At 39.5% G+C, this 15,500-nt stretch overlaps 1 protein-coding gene across 1 annotated transcript in view; it reads right to left on the bottom strand.

Annotated features, from left to right (window-relative positions):
• The window catches only part of cox10 (cytochrome c oxidase assembly factor heme A:farnesyltransferase COX10), a 37,980-nt gene that overhangs the window by 6,856 nt on the left and 15,624 nt on the right, over nt 1-15,500 (bottom strand). Inside the window, exon 5 of the mRNA XM_079260884.1 lies at nt 419-489. Coding sequence (XP_079117010.1) covers nt 419-489 — 71 coding nt within the window. The remainder of the gene's footprint in view (nt 1-418; nt 490-15,500) is intronic.

The raw sequence follows: 15,500 nt of genomic DNA, 5'->3' as shown, positions 1-15,500 counted from the left end.
ATGATACCTGACAGGTGTTATATAGAACCTCAGCCCTGCTGGCAGACTGATTCAACCCCATAATAAACCAATAATTAAAGCTAGATGCGATTAATATGCTGCCGTTTTATTTGAGCTGCAGTTTTCTGGACATTATTGCCTGGAAAAACACACAGACTTCGACACCACAAGCTCTTAGGTCATGTTTCACCCTCAGGAACAGAATATCCCACTGAAGTACAAGGTAAAGATCAGGTCAGTGAGCAAGAGAACACGGTTTGAGAGCTAACTTGGGTGACCGAGTAGCTGTCAAACAGTACCGCTCAGCTGTTGCAGTTCTCTCCTCCTCAGGTCATATTTTTTAAGAAAGAATAAAGAGCAGATGGCGCTTCCATGCCGAATTTCTTAAGAGAAAACTGCTGAAAAAGCAAAAAGGTACCTGATCTGTCCTCTGACCAGCGGACGGTTCTTTGTGCGGTTCATGTTGGAGTCGAAGGGCACCTCAAAGTACTGCGGAGACACAACACCAAACATGTTACTGCAGCATACACACAAATACAATACATAGAGTTATAAGGCAGCTTGATTCATTCCTAACAGCATTCAGCGTGTATCATAAAGGCAAAACATGAGACTTCCGCCATCGCTGCCTCTGCCGACATTAATCAGGATCACAGAAGAACTGCGGGCTGAATGCTCATCCTGCATTTTTTTACAGTAAATGGAGTGGAGGTGAAAGGTGGCGGCACGGAGCTGTTGGGTAGGGTGGGGGGGGGGGGGGTGTTCTGGGATAGTACTATGTGAAAAACTACTTATACTCCTGTTTTATGATCTGCTCTGGAGCAGTATGCTTCAAAGTGCTCCCATGCGATTGGCAATGTGTGACTAAAACGCAAACATATGGGGTGCTTAAACACAGGAACTGGCTAATCTGTGTGTATGTGTGTGTGTAAATGTGCCTAAATGTGTGTATTTACTTGCTCGATAAAAGCCTTGGGCTAATGAAGAAAACAGATAAAGTACTTACACTGTGGAAAAATCAGGATGCAGCTTGTTTGATATATACTTCACATAAAATATCTAATAAACAGATAATCCACTTTACTTTTCTGAAACCACAGTTTCCAGATTTACTGCCATCATGACGTTGGCAAAGAATATTCTCGAAGGAAACAAAAAAATCCTAATGGAATAAACTGCATTTGATCTGCATCTTTAATAGCTGACCAACCGAGACACTCGCATCAGCTTTGTGATATGAGAAGCAAACCGATTGTATAAAATAAAAGCTGAATCTACGTTGTAATTTACATGAGCAACACACAAACGTCTCAGTAGTTTGACCTGAAATGATTATCTGATTAACTGATTATCCTTTAGTCAATAACTAAAATGATGTTACCATAGTTTAAGTAAAAAAAAAAGCATCTGTGGTTGTACAAAACAAATAAAAATTGGTAAATTTCCTTTTTTTATACTCAAGTTGCAGCAGTCAGAGACTTGGAACATACAAAGACTTTAAAATTAACATTGGAATAAACTCTCTTTGTTGAGCTCCATCAAAAAAAAACCCTCAAACTTCTCTTTTCCGTCTTTGGTTGAGATGCACTGGGGCACTGGTCTGCTGGATCTGGACTGGACTGGACTGGGCTGGGCTGGGCTGATGCACAGCTGTGTATGAAGCTTTCGGACCCCAAGGCCCAGACAGAGGTGTTAATTCTATTTCCTGGGTCAGGAAATGCGTCAACAGGTCAGGGGCCGCATGAGAGAGAAATGCACTTTGTGGCCAGGCTGAAGCAAAGCTTTGCTGAGCCGAGCCAGGCCTGGAGCAGGCCCAGGGCCAAACTCGCTGCAGCTCTGCGCACATAAAACAGATCCACTTAGTTTCCAATAACATAATCCCACATGAACAAAAAACACAAAAGAGGAGAAGTTTACTGTGCAATGCAGGACTGAACGCAGGAAGTCACACAGGAACTTTCCAGAGACACACACCTGTAGGAGTTGTCTATCTGTGTGTGTGTGTGCAGGTGATTTAATATGGATGTCAATCACGCTGAGGGCCTGAATGCAGGCGCTGTGCTGTCACTTCAGTTTGTCCAGCCCTACTCTCCTTTCTTCCCTCTCTGAGGTCCTCATCTGGTTCCTATCAGCGGCCCTCGCAGCCCATGTCATTATTTCCGCCGATCACAGCCATGTGTTACAGTGACGGCAATAAAATAATTGGGCCACTTGCCTTTTCTAATGCACGCATCTGTGCTGCTACAGGTAGGTCTGGCGGTTGGGATGGGTCGGACTCTACAAGCCTTCAGCTGCTTTGAGTCTACACAACTCCACTGCGTAATTAACTGGCGGAGGTCAACGATTATGAGCCACTTCTGACAGGAGTAGCATTTTTTCACAATGACACCAGACTGCTTTAAAGTGAACATGGTATGGCTGAGGATATCCTTTCTTCTGCATGGGATGGCAAAGAAAAATGAAACATCTGTAAAAAAAATTCAGCTCTAGTGCAGCTTTTAGGGTTAGGGAGGGTTGAAGGAGCTCCACAGTAGGGGTATGCCGACATGCTTTTGTCCCGATTCGATTCAATTCTGATTCTTTGGGTGCTGATTCGATTTAAATTGTGATTCTCACAATTCTCCAATATTGCTGATTTTTGTAGATTAAAAACAAAAAAAACCCTGTTTTTTGCTTGCCATTTTTCTTCATTTCAATGAGGAAAAAACAACACAGTCGTCAGACCATCATTCTGCTGCTATAATTCCCAAGAAGACAAGTAAAAAGATTAATAAAAAACAATAAAAATGACAAAAAAATAGATTTTTTTTTAACAAAAAAAAATTCATTTAAAAATTGAGATAAAAAAAAAAATCCGGATTTCCGATTTTTTTTATTCGATTTTCCCACCCCTACCCCACAGCCTCACTTAATCCGCAGGATCACCAATAATACTGCGGTTAGAAGTCAAATGAACAATGCCTAAAAAACTCAGTCAGACTCTGGTTATTTGTTTGTTTTAATGTGTTGCGATAAAATAATCACCTGAGACTGGTTGTAAATCATTTGAACAGCTCTGCAATTCAGCTGTTATTTATTCAATGACGTTTCTAACTTATGGGATGCACATTTCCATAGAACTCCCTCAATAATGGACAAAACCATATCAATAAATCATGATGGTTATACTGATTAAACACATACAGAGATGAGAGCGGCGCTAAACTGGAAGTTATAAAGAGACGGCTTCTGTTTCCAATTACAAATACAAATGCACGTAGACAAACCCCAGAATGGCTGGGCCAATTATCTGCCAAATGACGGGGATGGAAGGCAGACATGACCATGGCGCAAAGGTGAGGAAAAGTTTAGCTTTCAGATCTTCTGTGCTATCAAAGACCGAACGTGACCCATCCACCAGGTCTCAAATTATAACAGACTGTGGGGAGCCATTTCCTGCTCTAATTCAGAAGCTTACAAAGACAAAAAAAAAAAAGCTTTGTATAAGGTTATTTATGGCTACACAGACCCAGGAACTGTATCAATTCAATGACTGCAATTTAAGCATCATTTAAAGGCAAATTGTTTGTTAAAAATTATTTATTTTAATTTAGTAAATGTTGTAAAATCACTTAATTATGATGCATAAAGACTGCTTGCATGAGGACATAGCAAGCGAAAAACACTACAAGAATCATGGATGGCCAGAGAACAGCGACAAACTGTGCGTTTATGGTGTTTACTTAAGAGGCAAGAGTGTGTCTAAACACAGGGAACAGACACAGCGAAGCAGCTGTGAGGCTTTGACTCACAGAAACATCAGCTGGCCCTAACAGCGTCTCTTTGGCTCTGATGAGGGAAACCCAGGTGCACAGCCTAAAACCAACAATCACAAGTCATCGCTTGTCAGAATGTCACCTGTTTGCACGTTGGAATTGAATGGCGGACTCAAACATCCGCACTGGTGGGCCGTGCTCAAATGCATGCGAGCCAAGTCTACTTTAAAGGAAGAAAAGAAAAAAAAAGATCCCAAACATAAGAGATCCCAAACACGACAGCCCTCAAAGCACAAAGCGTTCTTCAACACCAACTGCGAACTGTCTCTGATCAGCCACTTGACAAACAAGAAGGCAGAGATTAACAGCTTAAGCTCGCCTCTGAAGTCAAATGATTTGAGCAGATATTGAATGCTTTGAAGTTAAATAAAATGAAAAAAACACAAGACAAAACAGAAGTCACAACAAACATTCATGCACACAAAAAACCTGTATGCTGGATCGATGTTATGTTTCTGTGTGGTGCTAGTAGAGCCACATTGCTGTCAAGAGAAATGTAACTCGCGCCTCTGGAGTTGCAATGAATCTTGGAGTTATGTGAGAAATGCTGTGATCAGACACCACCTTCCTGAACAACCTGTTAAACACTTTCAAAGTACTTATTAATCCGTTAGCATGAATCTTAGAGCATGTCTGTGTCAGAGGCTAAATGTTAAAAAAGATAAACTGTCTGAAAAACCCTCCAAATAAGAGGAGGTTGGACGCATTTCCATCACAGATAACGTACCATTTAGATCAGGCTGTCTGCAGCGCAGGTGAAAAACTAAAAGCGCGCATACAAACAACTAGCAGCTGCATCTGAGGCTCATCATCCTCTCATCTTCTGTAGAAATGTTTCCTTTACACAAAAAAATAGATCAAATCACCTCTGATAAAACATCAACATCGTCTTCCTTTCCATGTTTTCACAGCTACTCTCAACACATGCATCATGAAACATGTTGTACTGGTAACCAGCCAACGATGTTTTAAAATCATTTTTAGTCTTCAAAACCCCAGAACTGTTTCATCCCGCTGCCGTACACCACATAATCCTTTTGCTCCTCACAGGCACTGCTCTGCAAACTGCAGTACACAGCCTGGCCAAAGCGTGGATCACAGCTTCCCTTTAGCTGTGTGCTGAACCCACACCTTCTCGCTCTCTTTATGTGCAGCGCTGTTGGCAGCCGTTCAGCTGGCACTGCCTCCCTCTTGATTAATGGGCCGAGTGTGGGACAGTGAAGTGCTAAACTGTCCTCTTGTTAATCAGCCAATTAATGCTGAGCAGAGCCGCATTACCTCTGCCCTGCCGATAATCAGTCCCTTTGCTTGGGAAGATATGGAGGGGTGCTCTGGAAAATCTTACTGCATGGCGTAGGCATGCTAAGTTGCTGCATGGGCCACAAAGAGAGATGGAGTTTTGGAATAAAAATAAATAAATAAAATATCTAAGAAAAATAAGGACTCAGATTACAAGTTGGTGTCAGAGTCTAAGAGATTTTATTACATGTTAAATTTATTTTAAGTTGCAAAAAAAAAAAAAAAGCCAGCGAGTTCTGACAAACCTACACGCCCAATGATAAATTTGGCCCGAATGCCAATATTAGTGTTTAAACCTGGATTTGGTTCAAGATTTAAATGTTCGTAGGGCATAGTTTGGTGTAATTTGCCACAGAAGCAGACAGCTTGGTGGCTGGGACGTTCATTTTCACGCCACTGTAAACACATCAACTGTGCAAACAATATGAATTCCTCTGGGAAACTAGCCAGTCGCTTATATCTCCAGTCTCAGACTGATAAGTTAACTCTCCCACTAATGAGGCCATTTCATACCAGTTTGTGATAACCATTAACTGTGCACACACTGATTTTAGTCTGCTCTACACACTGTGGGAAAAGATCAGTGAAAGCTGAATACATTAAATTAGGCTCTGTGTATGTATGCGTGTGGTCACTTGTTTAAAAAGGAAATAAACAAGCCTTTCCGCCATGAGTGGGCATGTGCAAATAACTGTGAGGGTGTGACTGACATGACATGAAGTTTGAAAGCCTCTCAGTTTGGGTGAAGTTGAAAAGCAGGCATGTGGAGGACCGTGTGTACATTTGAGAGAATGTGAGTGTTTGGAGTTTCTATCCACAGCTGTGTCTGACCACAAGCAGGCTGGAATGAGAGCGAGTGTGTGCGCGCTGGTGTGTCGGCTTTAAAACTGCTCTGATACGGCGAGACCCGAAGCCATGGTAAAAGTGCAACTTTGGAAATTCTACGTGATAAGGAACTGCTGCATATGAAGTCCTGGCCTGTTCGCCTCAAACATGACAGCAGCCGTCAGCACCTCTGCTAGATTTGTATTTGCAGCAGTGACCCATGGGAAAATTCACCCCTTCATCTAGACAGGCTCATTCAACAAGCCAACGAAAATGATGACGAGCTCACACAAAGACAACACCATCTAGTGAGGTCTGGTTTTCTGTATGCAGCCGGCACTTTCCCCCTGTAAAATTCACCTCTAGATGAAGGTCAACTTCCTTTCTGTGAAACATAACAACCAAAGCCGATGACGTACAACAAGTGTTCAAGATTCAAACAATAAGAGTATGGAAGCAGTGTCTGAAATGAACTTTTTGGCTTTACCTTTCAGCACATGTTATTTCTAAAATACAAAATCACTCAGAGGAAGCCTCAGCAACTTAAGATAAAACTTTTTCTTGATAAACTGGTAATGTCAGAATTCTTTCACTGAACCTAAATTCCAAATCGTCACTCTACTATGTCTCTATTCTGTGGATGCTTTTCCACAGTCCATGAAGTCTGGCCTCCTGCTCCTTGTCCCACAGCATTACAGCCTTAGTGGGATCATCCTCCTTGATCTCAGGAGAACATCTCATCTGACAGCTGCTGTGTCTTACAACACCGCCATCTTCATATCGTCACTTTTGACTGAACTTTCTGGTTGGGACTGTAGGCCCGGCTGGTTTATCTTCCATTTTATCGTGCTTTCTTTAGGAAACCCGGCTGGCTCCAGCTAAAAATCTCCAGGTATTGATGCTAATTAACTAAGAAACGTTAAACAGAAGTATGATTTGCATCAGTGTGATTGTTGACACATGCAGACAGTAGAGGAACATAAAAAAATAAATCTACCTAAATAAAAACTTAAGAACATGCCAAATTTGGCATCTCGCCATGTGACGGATAGCCTTCTGACATTTACTCGCCAAAAAGAATATTTATTTGCATTTGGCGCTTGGAGACTGTGCATTTCAGATCCTTTATGGAAGGTATCTATCTTGACCTTGGTGCCATATCTAAAGTCTTTTTTAGTGCAAAATATAATTCTAAAAGTGACCAATATGCAGAAACATTTATAAAATCTCAATTTAAATGGCAAAGAACCAATTTAGAAAGGCAATCTTTATTTTACAAAAAAGATCAGTAAGAAGTTTTATTAGGAGTAAATATGGATCAAAGCATAACTTATTCGTGCATCAATAACAATAAACGTTTAAATAATTTAATCAATTTCCAGTTCCAGTTTCAAAGCAAATAGGAAAGTTAGTGCAAGTTAAAAGGAACGAACATTGTTACTAAATCAAGTTAAATGAATCAGGTATAATCAGCATTAATCTGGACACGAAAAAACTAATTAAAAATACATTTTTACAATTAATTTTAAAGACATTTTGTTACGTAAATGCAGTAAAACATTACAGTGTTTCTAGTTTGTGTTTTGGATTGAGGAGAAAAAAAACATGAATTGTGTCAAAATATAATAAATATTAAATTCTATTATACAAGCAACCTTCGTCACTTTCAGTATACAAAAACATCAGGGTTGACCCAGATGCCTCAAAGCTTTAATTACCAGGGCAACATCTATGCAACTCCCAAACAACCTGTGACAGATGAAATAGCATCATTCATAATGGATCTTCATAATTTATAATTATTTTCAGTTCTTCTCAAACAACTGAATAACACTCACTACTTATTGCACTTGATCATGTAATAGGTGTGTGTGCAGCCAGGCTAAAAACAATCCTAGTAGCATGTCCAAAAAGTCATAGGTTTATATCCAGTGTGTGGTCCAGATTAACTTCAAAACTTGGGGGAAAAAAATCCTCAAAGTACTGAATTTTAGTGGTAAGTTTTCCTCCAGAAAACCACCTCAATCTCCGAACTGCTCTGACTGCAGGCAAGACTGCAGTCATAAGCAGTGCATACGATGCCACATCAAAGAATACCATTAACTAAACCCAGTTGCCTTTGTCTTCATCTTGTGGTGAACCTTTAGGCATGCTGGGTCACAGGTTTCATTCTGCATGTTTTTCCTGTGAGGTGAAGCTGTTTGTACCAAACCTTTTTTTATTTAATCAGTGCATTTATCGCAGTTTCTGATAACACATACGCAACTCAAGGTGGCGGGCTAGTCCAGTGGTGATGCATGAGGCCAACTGGAAACAATATTCTGCCTGTAAGGCAATATGAGTACAAAGAAGTGTGTTTGTGAGGATTTTCTTTGTTTGATGAGCAAAAAGTAAGTACACCCTTTCCTACACAGCATCATAAACACCTGGAAAATTGAATGGAAAAGACCAACTAAGTGTTTTTTTTAGTAAAATAAATAAATAAAACAAAGAACTGGCTTTTGATCTTTAAGGTAATTTAAAACACAATTAAAGGGGAATAAATCTTCTCAAATAAATGTTATGTTTTAAGACATTTTAAGTCATTGGAGATTAAAGGAAGAGACTTGAGATGGAGTTTATAGGTAATAACAAGCAATGGATGTAAATGATGCCAACAGTATCTTATGTACAGGAATAAACAAGGAGCAGACTGTATAAACGGTAAAGTAATTCCGATGAAAAATCTCCACAAACATCTTTATTTCTGAGACCCATCCCTTCTGCGCTGCCTTGCCACAAGTGTAGCAGCCATTCGTCAGCTGCAGTGAAAGTAACAGAAGTCTTTCTGTTATGTGTGGACTGGCAATGTTTTTCAAGGAGACGTCAGATTGATGACTAATTAAATTTACTGACTAGTACATCAACATTTTTGCCAACATAATTTAGCAGAAAACAGCAGTAAGTCAGTAAATGGTGATTTGTTTGTTTGTGTAAAGTTTGCTAATCCTGACTAACAATTTTCTTACATCTCCTCATATTGAACTCTAGAGTTGGTTGAGTGTTCCACTATTTTGTTTTCTTGCAGTTTCTCTAAAACACAGACTCTCACAAAGCTGCAGAATAAAGCTTGTTAGATACAATGTTACACAAGAACAGAGAACTCTGTTCTCGCTCTTGAGATGTTCTCCCTGATTCGGGAGTTCTTGCAACTTCTTGACAAATCACCAGGGAAGAACCTTTCCTCTTGTGTGCTTTCCATGAACAATTGTGTGACTTGATGGGAATTTGAAGTGAGCTTGGGTAATGTGGAAAAGCGGAAAGCAGTCATTCCCATTTGAATGGATGGTAATGAGGAACAACTGGCCGAGGTGGTTAAGCACGACAATCTATACAACACGTGGGATATGAAAACACAGACGCATTCCAAGCCATTGCAGACAAAGTTTCTTGATTTTCTTTATTAATTGGACCAAAAGAAAACAGACTACGTTCACACTACAGGCTGAAGTGACTTAAATCTGGTGTTTTTGCCCCTATGCGACCTGTAACTGATCTTTTCTTCACAGTCTGAACGACGCAGATCTGATATTTTCAAATGCAACCCAGGCTGCTTGGATATGTGGTCCTAAATCCAATATGGATCTGATCATTTGCAATGCGACTTCAGTCTGAACGGTCAGGTCGCATTAATCCACGACAAACGTCATTATTCTTCGTTTGCTGTTTATGAAATCTTTATCGGTAAATGCGCTTATATCACTCTCCCACCTATCCTGACTGCAACTCCGTACCCAAACGTTTCTCTCTATAGTTGTTGCTGCCACAGCTCAACAAAAGGCCTTGGCCGAAACTTTTACTTTCTGCTTCCGTAGATGTCTTTTTAAAACTAACCCATTCACAATGTTGTGGCTACGCTTGGACAAAACTTTTAAAATAGCAAATGTTCTGCTGCCATCCATATTTACTTCTGCAAACACAAAGACGTCACACGCACGCTCACTGCATGTCGCCGTGTCTTTTACGCATGCGGGACGCTTCTGGTGCGCATGAGGTTCATACAGGAGATCACATACAAGTCACATTTGATCGGAAATGTGAATGGACTTTCAAAAAATTTGGATTTTACAAAAACATCCGATATGAGCAGCAAGCCCTGCAGTCTGAACGTAGCCTTAGTTCTTGTTCTTGCCACCTTAAGAACAAAACCTCTCTGTTCCTGTAGAGTTTTCACAGTGGAGAAGCCGCCAACCTAACTGGCCAACAGTCCAAGCATCTGCAATGTCCACTTTGGCAACCACAGTGATAATTCTACCTGGACTTTCCTTGACATGAAATCTAGCTATGTAAGAGCTTTGTTAACATACTGCTATTTATGCAAGCCACATATTTGGAAATTTTAAATGCACACTTTACATGTCTCCCTTGTCCAACACACCGGATTTAAATTAAATGACTCTCTTCAACAAGATTGTTTTCAAGTTCTGCCCAAACATGTTCAACAGTCTGATTTTGGTGTGCTGCACCAGGAAATGTCTCCAGGACCGACTTTGGACACCACTGGCTTCACCTACAGGTGATCCACGGACATTTTCCAGGCATTTGAATCATGTTCAGGTGGTTTACAATCCAGCCGCCGTACGCGATGTTTACTCAGAGACTATAGTATAACCATAATTAGTTGCTGTGGTTATACTATAACCGTGCATGAAACACGGTGGTTATTTTTAAGTAATCAATATGTCAATAAGACACACATTTTCATCCAGAAATCATGATGAAGCAAATCCCTGACAAACAAAATCCCAAATTCACAGCTCAAATTGACTCTAATATTCAATCAGGAGCAGCCAAAGAACAACAAGTGACAGTTACGTCTGTCTGAAAAGAGCTATAGAAATGTTCCTCTGTAGCATTTTTACACATGTGGCTTTTAAAGGTTAAAATAACACGTATGACCATACTGAATAGGGTTATTCACAATAGAATAAATCTATTTTCATACCTGATCCGCAGTCATTTCAGTTGTTGTGGATGTGTGAACATACCTGTCTGTACAATACGCTCAAAGCACAGAGATTTTCCCATCAGCAAAGTCTGCATAAGACCTCTTGTTGAGATGCTGTGTGAACATAGTTTATCTTCCAATGCTCTCAAAATCGCTGCATCATTCTTTACCCAACTTTTTTTTTTTTTACCAACCCAGGTGTTGAGAGCCTAAACAGGCCTTCTAAATGTGTTATGAAAAAAAAAACAGTGATATCCAAAGTATACTTCTTGCAACATGTTGCCTCCAAAGTTTTCTAGACAGGCAAACCCAATCGCTCATTTCCAGCAGTGAAGACACGTCTCTGAATGGAAGTGTGAACAGCAACTTGACAAAAAGGCTGGACCAACTTTGACACATTCTCCACAAAGTCCTAGGTATGCATGTGTGACAGCAGCTTCAGTATAAGTGCTAATCTGCAGCTTTGCATTTAGACCAGGTACAGTAAAATCCTATCGGCACCATCTCGAATACATCAGATTTTTTCTTCTTTTTTAGCCTCAAGAAAAATGTGATGTTGCAGATTATCTCAACTTCTGATTTTTCTCATGTTCAATGTGCTGTTATTACAAGATAAACAGGTAGATGATAAAAGATGCCTGCAGGCTTGAGAAGAAGTCTTCTCTCCATCCAATTAATCCCAGTAATCTGGATTTAACCAACTAAGACGTACCAAATCATAAACACTAGGGAAGCACGATTATTACCAAAATAATAATCATGACTATTTTGTGATCACAATTATTAATCACAATCATTAATTGTTTCTGGTAAAAACTTGTATTTCTTTATACATGTGTGTGTATGCGTGTTTGTATACAGCGCTCCCTCTATATTTCCTCAACACTTTTCATACAGCGCAGGCAACAACCCTTTGGAAAAATAATCACACAAAAGAATCTCATGTTTCTTATACAGTGTTTTGATGCAGCTGTATTTTCCATTCTCGACATGACTTGTTCTCATCAGTCTAAAGTTTGTTACATCCTCCACGAGAAGCTTCGCCTGCGATGTCCACTTTTTGTGCAACTTCGTCCGTGGCAGGGCAGGTTGTGTGTGCGGTGGGGTTCGTGTATTTTAATGCCACATGTTCTAAAAATGTTTGTATTTTTTTTTACAACCTTGATCAGCTGTTTAATCAAAACAATCCGTTTTATCTGCAACACGTACACACTCCCCATGACAATCCCAGAAAGATCCATGAACAAGGAAAAAAACATGTCCACCTTCAGTAGAAGTGCTTTTAAAGCAGAGTTATATTATGCCATGACAAAAAATACTGTATATGTATTTTGTTTGGAAGATGGCAGGTGAGCCTTTATAAAAAAAAGAGTAAACAGTCATTAAGACGAGCAGTAATGGGGTAAGATAATATTGTGCTGCAGGCAAAACCAACAAAAACAACTGTAATTTAACAAATCCTGTCATCCCCAGCTGGTCTTGGTTACAAAGCAGCGACACTGCCTCATATAAGGGCCAGAAGAAGTAAGCTAAAGGCGTCAGGAGTCTCAGCAAATATGCACGTACGTGTTTGCACACCCAGGCACACACACTTTGAACTGTCTTGTGAACAGTAATCAGTCTGACAGACTCCTATGTCATCATCTAGCTGAAGGTCCTTTTAACTACCAACAGTGTCAACAGCAAATCAGGGTCAGACAGGAGTACACGCCCAGCAGGGCAGAGAGGCTTCCTCAGGTGAGAGGATGAATCAACTCATGGACACCAGCTAGCAAGGTGAAACTCGAGTGGAAGAACAAGTGAAGGCACCCTGAGTCCTTCATTCCTATGAAGTACAGCAGGTGTTGTATGATACTGGAAACCTCCCATGTGCTGTCTGTTTATTCATGTAAACATTACAACAATAAACAAAGAAAAAAAGCCCTACTTCTTGTAAATTTGCTGCGGATAGATCTTAATCTCGCAACAGAAAAAGGCTCACATGTTTCGAGTTTCCCGAGTTGTAATTATAGAGCCTATTTCATACATGCATTACTAACTAGTGGCAACTTAACATGCCAATGTCGTACACTTCCTAGTGCCTTCAGACGGAAACTTAACATATCCGGATCACTGCAAACATGGAAAACAAGTGTGAACAACTACACTTGCGTTAGCAGATGGTGACAAAAAGCAGCAGTGGATTAATTTGACATATGATCAGCTGCTCAGAGGAATTTAACAAATCTTGACATCAAACAAAATGACATTTGAAATTTTTCTCTGTACGCTAATCAGCTGCAACACAGCTTTGTTTGGGGAAAACAAAACCATAAACAAACAGTGTGAGAGAACAAGAGTTGTTATAAATGCTGGAGCATATATCAAGAGTTCAAATGCTTCCATGCACTTCCATTTTGTTAAACATAATAGCTATAAGTGTGACTGCTATACTGTGTAATAGTGAAAAGGAGATACCGACAGCAGCTTCCATCCACTGCAGCTCTGCGACACGCAACCAATGCCTTCCTGGTGCATTAACACAAGTTATGTCGATACAATATGGCAGAAAATTGTGGCTCTAAAACAACTGCTTTGTCAGAACCAACTGCACTTCATGCACTGTCCAATCATGCAAGAATCACATATATTGCGAAACAGGACTATATTTTGTGACCGTTTCTTTGCTCCCAACATCGAACAGGTTTGGCATGGCAACAGCTCTAATGGCTATTTCTGCTTTTAGACTATTTTGAAAACCACTAAAAGGCCATGCATGGTCAAACAAAACACAACCTTTTTCGTATGCTAAATATCAGCTGTGGCATTTTTCAGCAGTTCAGGACGGGCTTTGTGATTTCATAATGAAGGATTGAGGATCTGGGTGTCAGCTAAGAATCACAAAAATATAGCTTGAATAACAGCCTTTAGAGACCAGACCTTTTAAAATTTCATATCTGTGCAGAAGCTGAAAGCTCTGATACAATTACTCAGCCCACAAAGTAGTGAGAAGTGACAGCAAGTCTAAATATGTGGTGCCTGGTAATAATGTGATGTCTTCACAATGCTCAGCTGATCTCGGAGGACATTTCTTCAAAAGACGAGCGGCGACGTAATGCATACTTATCAAGAACAGCCTTTTAACATAAAGCCTGGAGGAGAATAAGAGCTGAAACACGTCAGACCAGTCAAAGTTCAGAGAAAATTAATTTTATATTTAAAAAAAAAAAAAAAAAAAAAAAAAAAATAGTGGTCTTCCAACACACTGAGCAGAACTTACTAATACAAGACAGAAAAAAGGGTTCACATTGATCTGGAAGAATATTCAGATATAATTCAGTGTAGTTGTTGGATTTTAGAAATTAGGTTATAATAAATAATAAATAAATCAAATAAATGTTAAAGGAGAAAAATAAAATTTTGTGGCAGATTTGATTCTCATCTGAAAACCAGATTGAAGGAGCAGCAGGATATAAACGGCTACGTTGACCGAGTGAAAACATTTTCTGTCAACCTGGAGGATGCAAACAGGCATTTTTCATCTTAGATCTGAAATAATATATCAAATTTAAGAAAATATATCAAATTTTAGGCACATTTGTAAAACAGAAAAGTTCAACACTATGTGAGCAGTAACAAAAATAAAACATAAAAAAAAATAGCAAAGCTCCAATAACACAGTTTTACGACTCTTGGGCAAAATAAATAAATAAACAGCCACAATATTAAAAATAAGACACACCCAAAGCTTGGAAACGACTGCATGTCGGTAACCATTTTGTTCTCCAGCAATGATGCCCTTGCCCCAAAAGCTTCGTGGATTGAATCGAATTAGCATGCAGTGTTGGCTCACGGGCACACCATAAACAGGGCTGCTTTTGTTAATTATCCATGGATCTCAGCATTACAAAGACTGTTCCTGCTTGCTTCTGGCTATGTTACCTTCAAATAGAGTGCAAACTTGAGTTTCATAGAAAAAAACTGAAGAAAAAACTGTTACATGGAAACAAATGGGGAATTGTCCCAAATTAGCAGATGCTCTAAATAAGTTTTTCCCCTTTGATCAGCCTAAAAAAAACCCCAAAAATTTGATTCTTATTTATTACTACTTTTAAACCTAATTAATCAGATATTACATTATTTTTTTAAGCTAAATTTAATTATTAATTTATAGAATGTTATTTTTTGTACCCATGTAGAAAAGGAAAGGGAAAAAAAGATGGTATATAAGAAAAAAAATTAGGAAATGCAAAAGCTATTAAGTTTCAGCTCAACAGAAAACAGCAGGTTTTACTGCAGTACAGAGCCAAACATCTCATCTCTGTGTGTTATTATCTGACTAACATTACCATTATAAAAGATCTTCATCAACACAGCAAAGCTATTTCTTTCTCTGACAGAAGGGTTAAACTATCTTATTGCCATAATGGACCATTTTGAGCAGCTTTACTAAACAAAAAACATTTGAAAGTGAGTTTCTTTTCTTAAACGGGTGAATGACATTACATCTAGCAGACAGGCATGGAAACCTCTGCCTCCTCCTCTGCAAGGGCTGACCTGTGCAAAGAGAGGCCCGCCGCTGCAAGAAGCCTTTC

This window comes from Telmatherina bonti (genome assembly GCF_933228915.1).
Source record: "Telmatherina bonti genome assembly, chromosome: 21".
Lineage (NCBI taxonomy): Eukaryota > Metazoa > Chordata > Actinopteri > Atheriniformes > Telmatherinidae > Telmatherina > Telmatherina bonti.
This window is presented reverse-complemented; position numbering and strand designations above follow the sequence as displayed.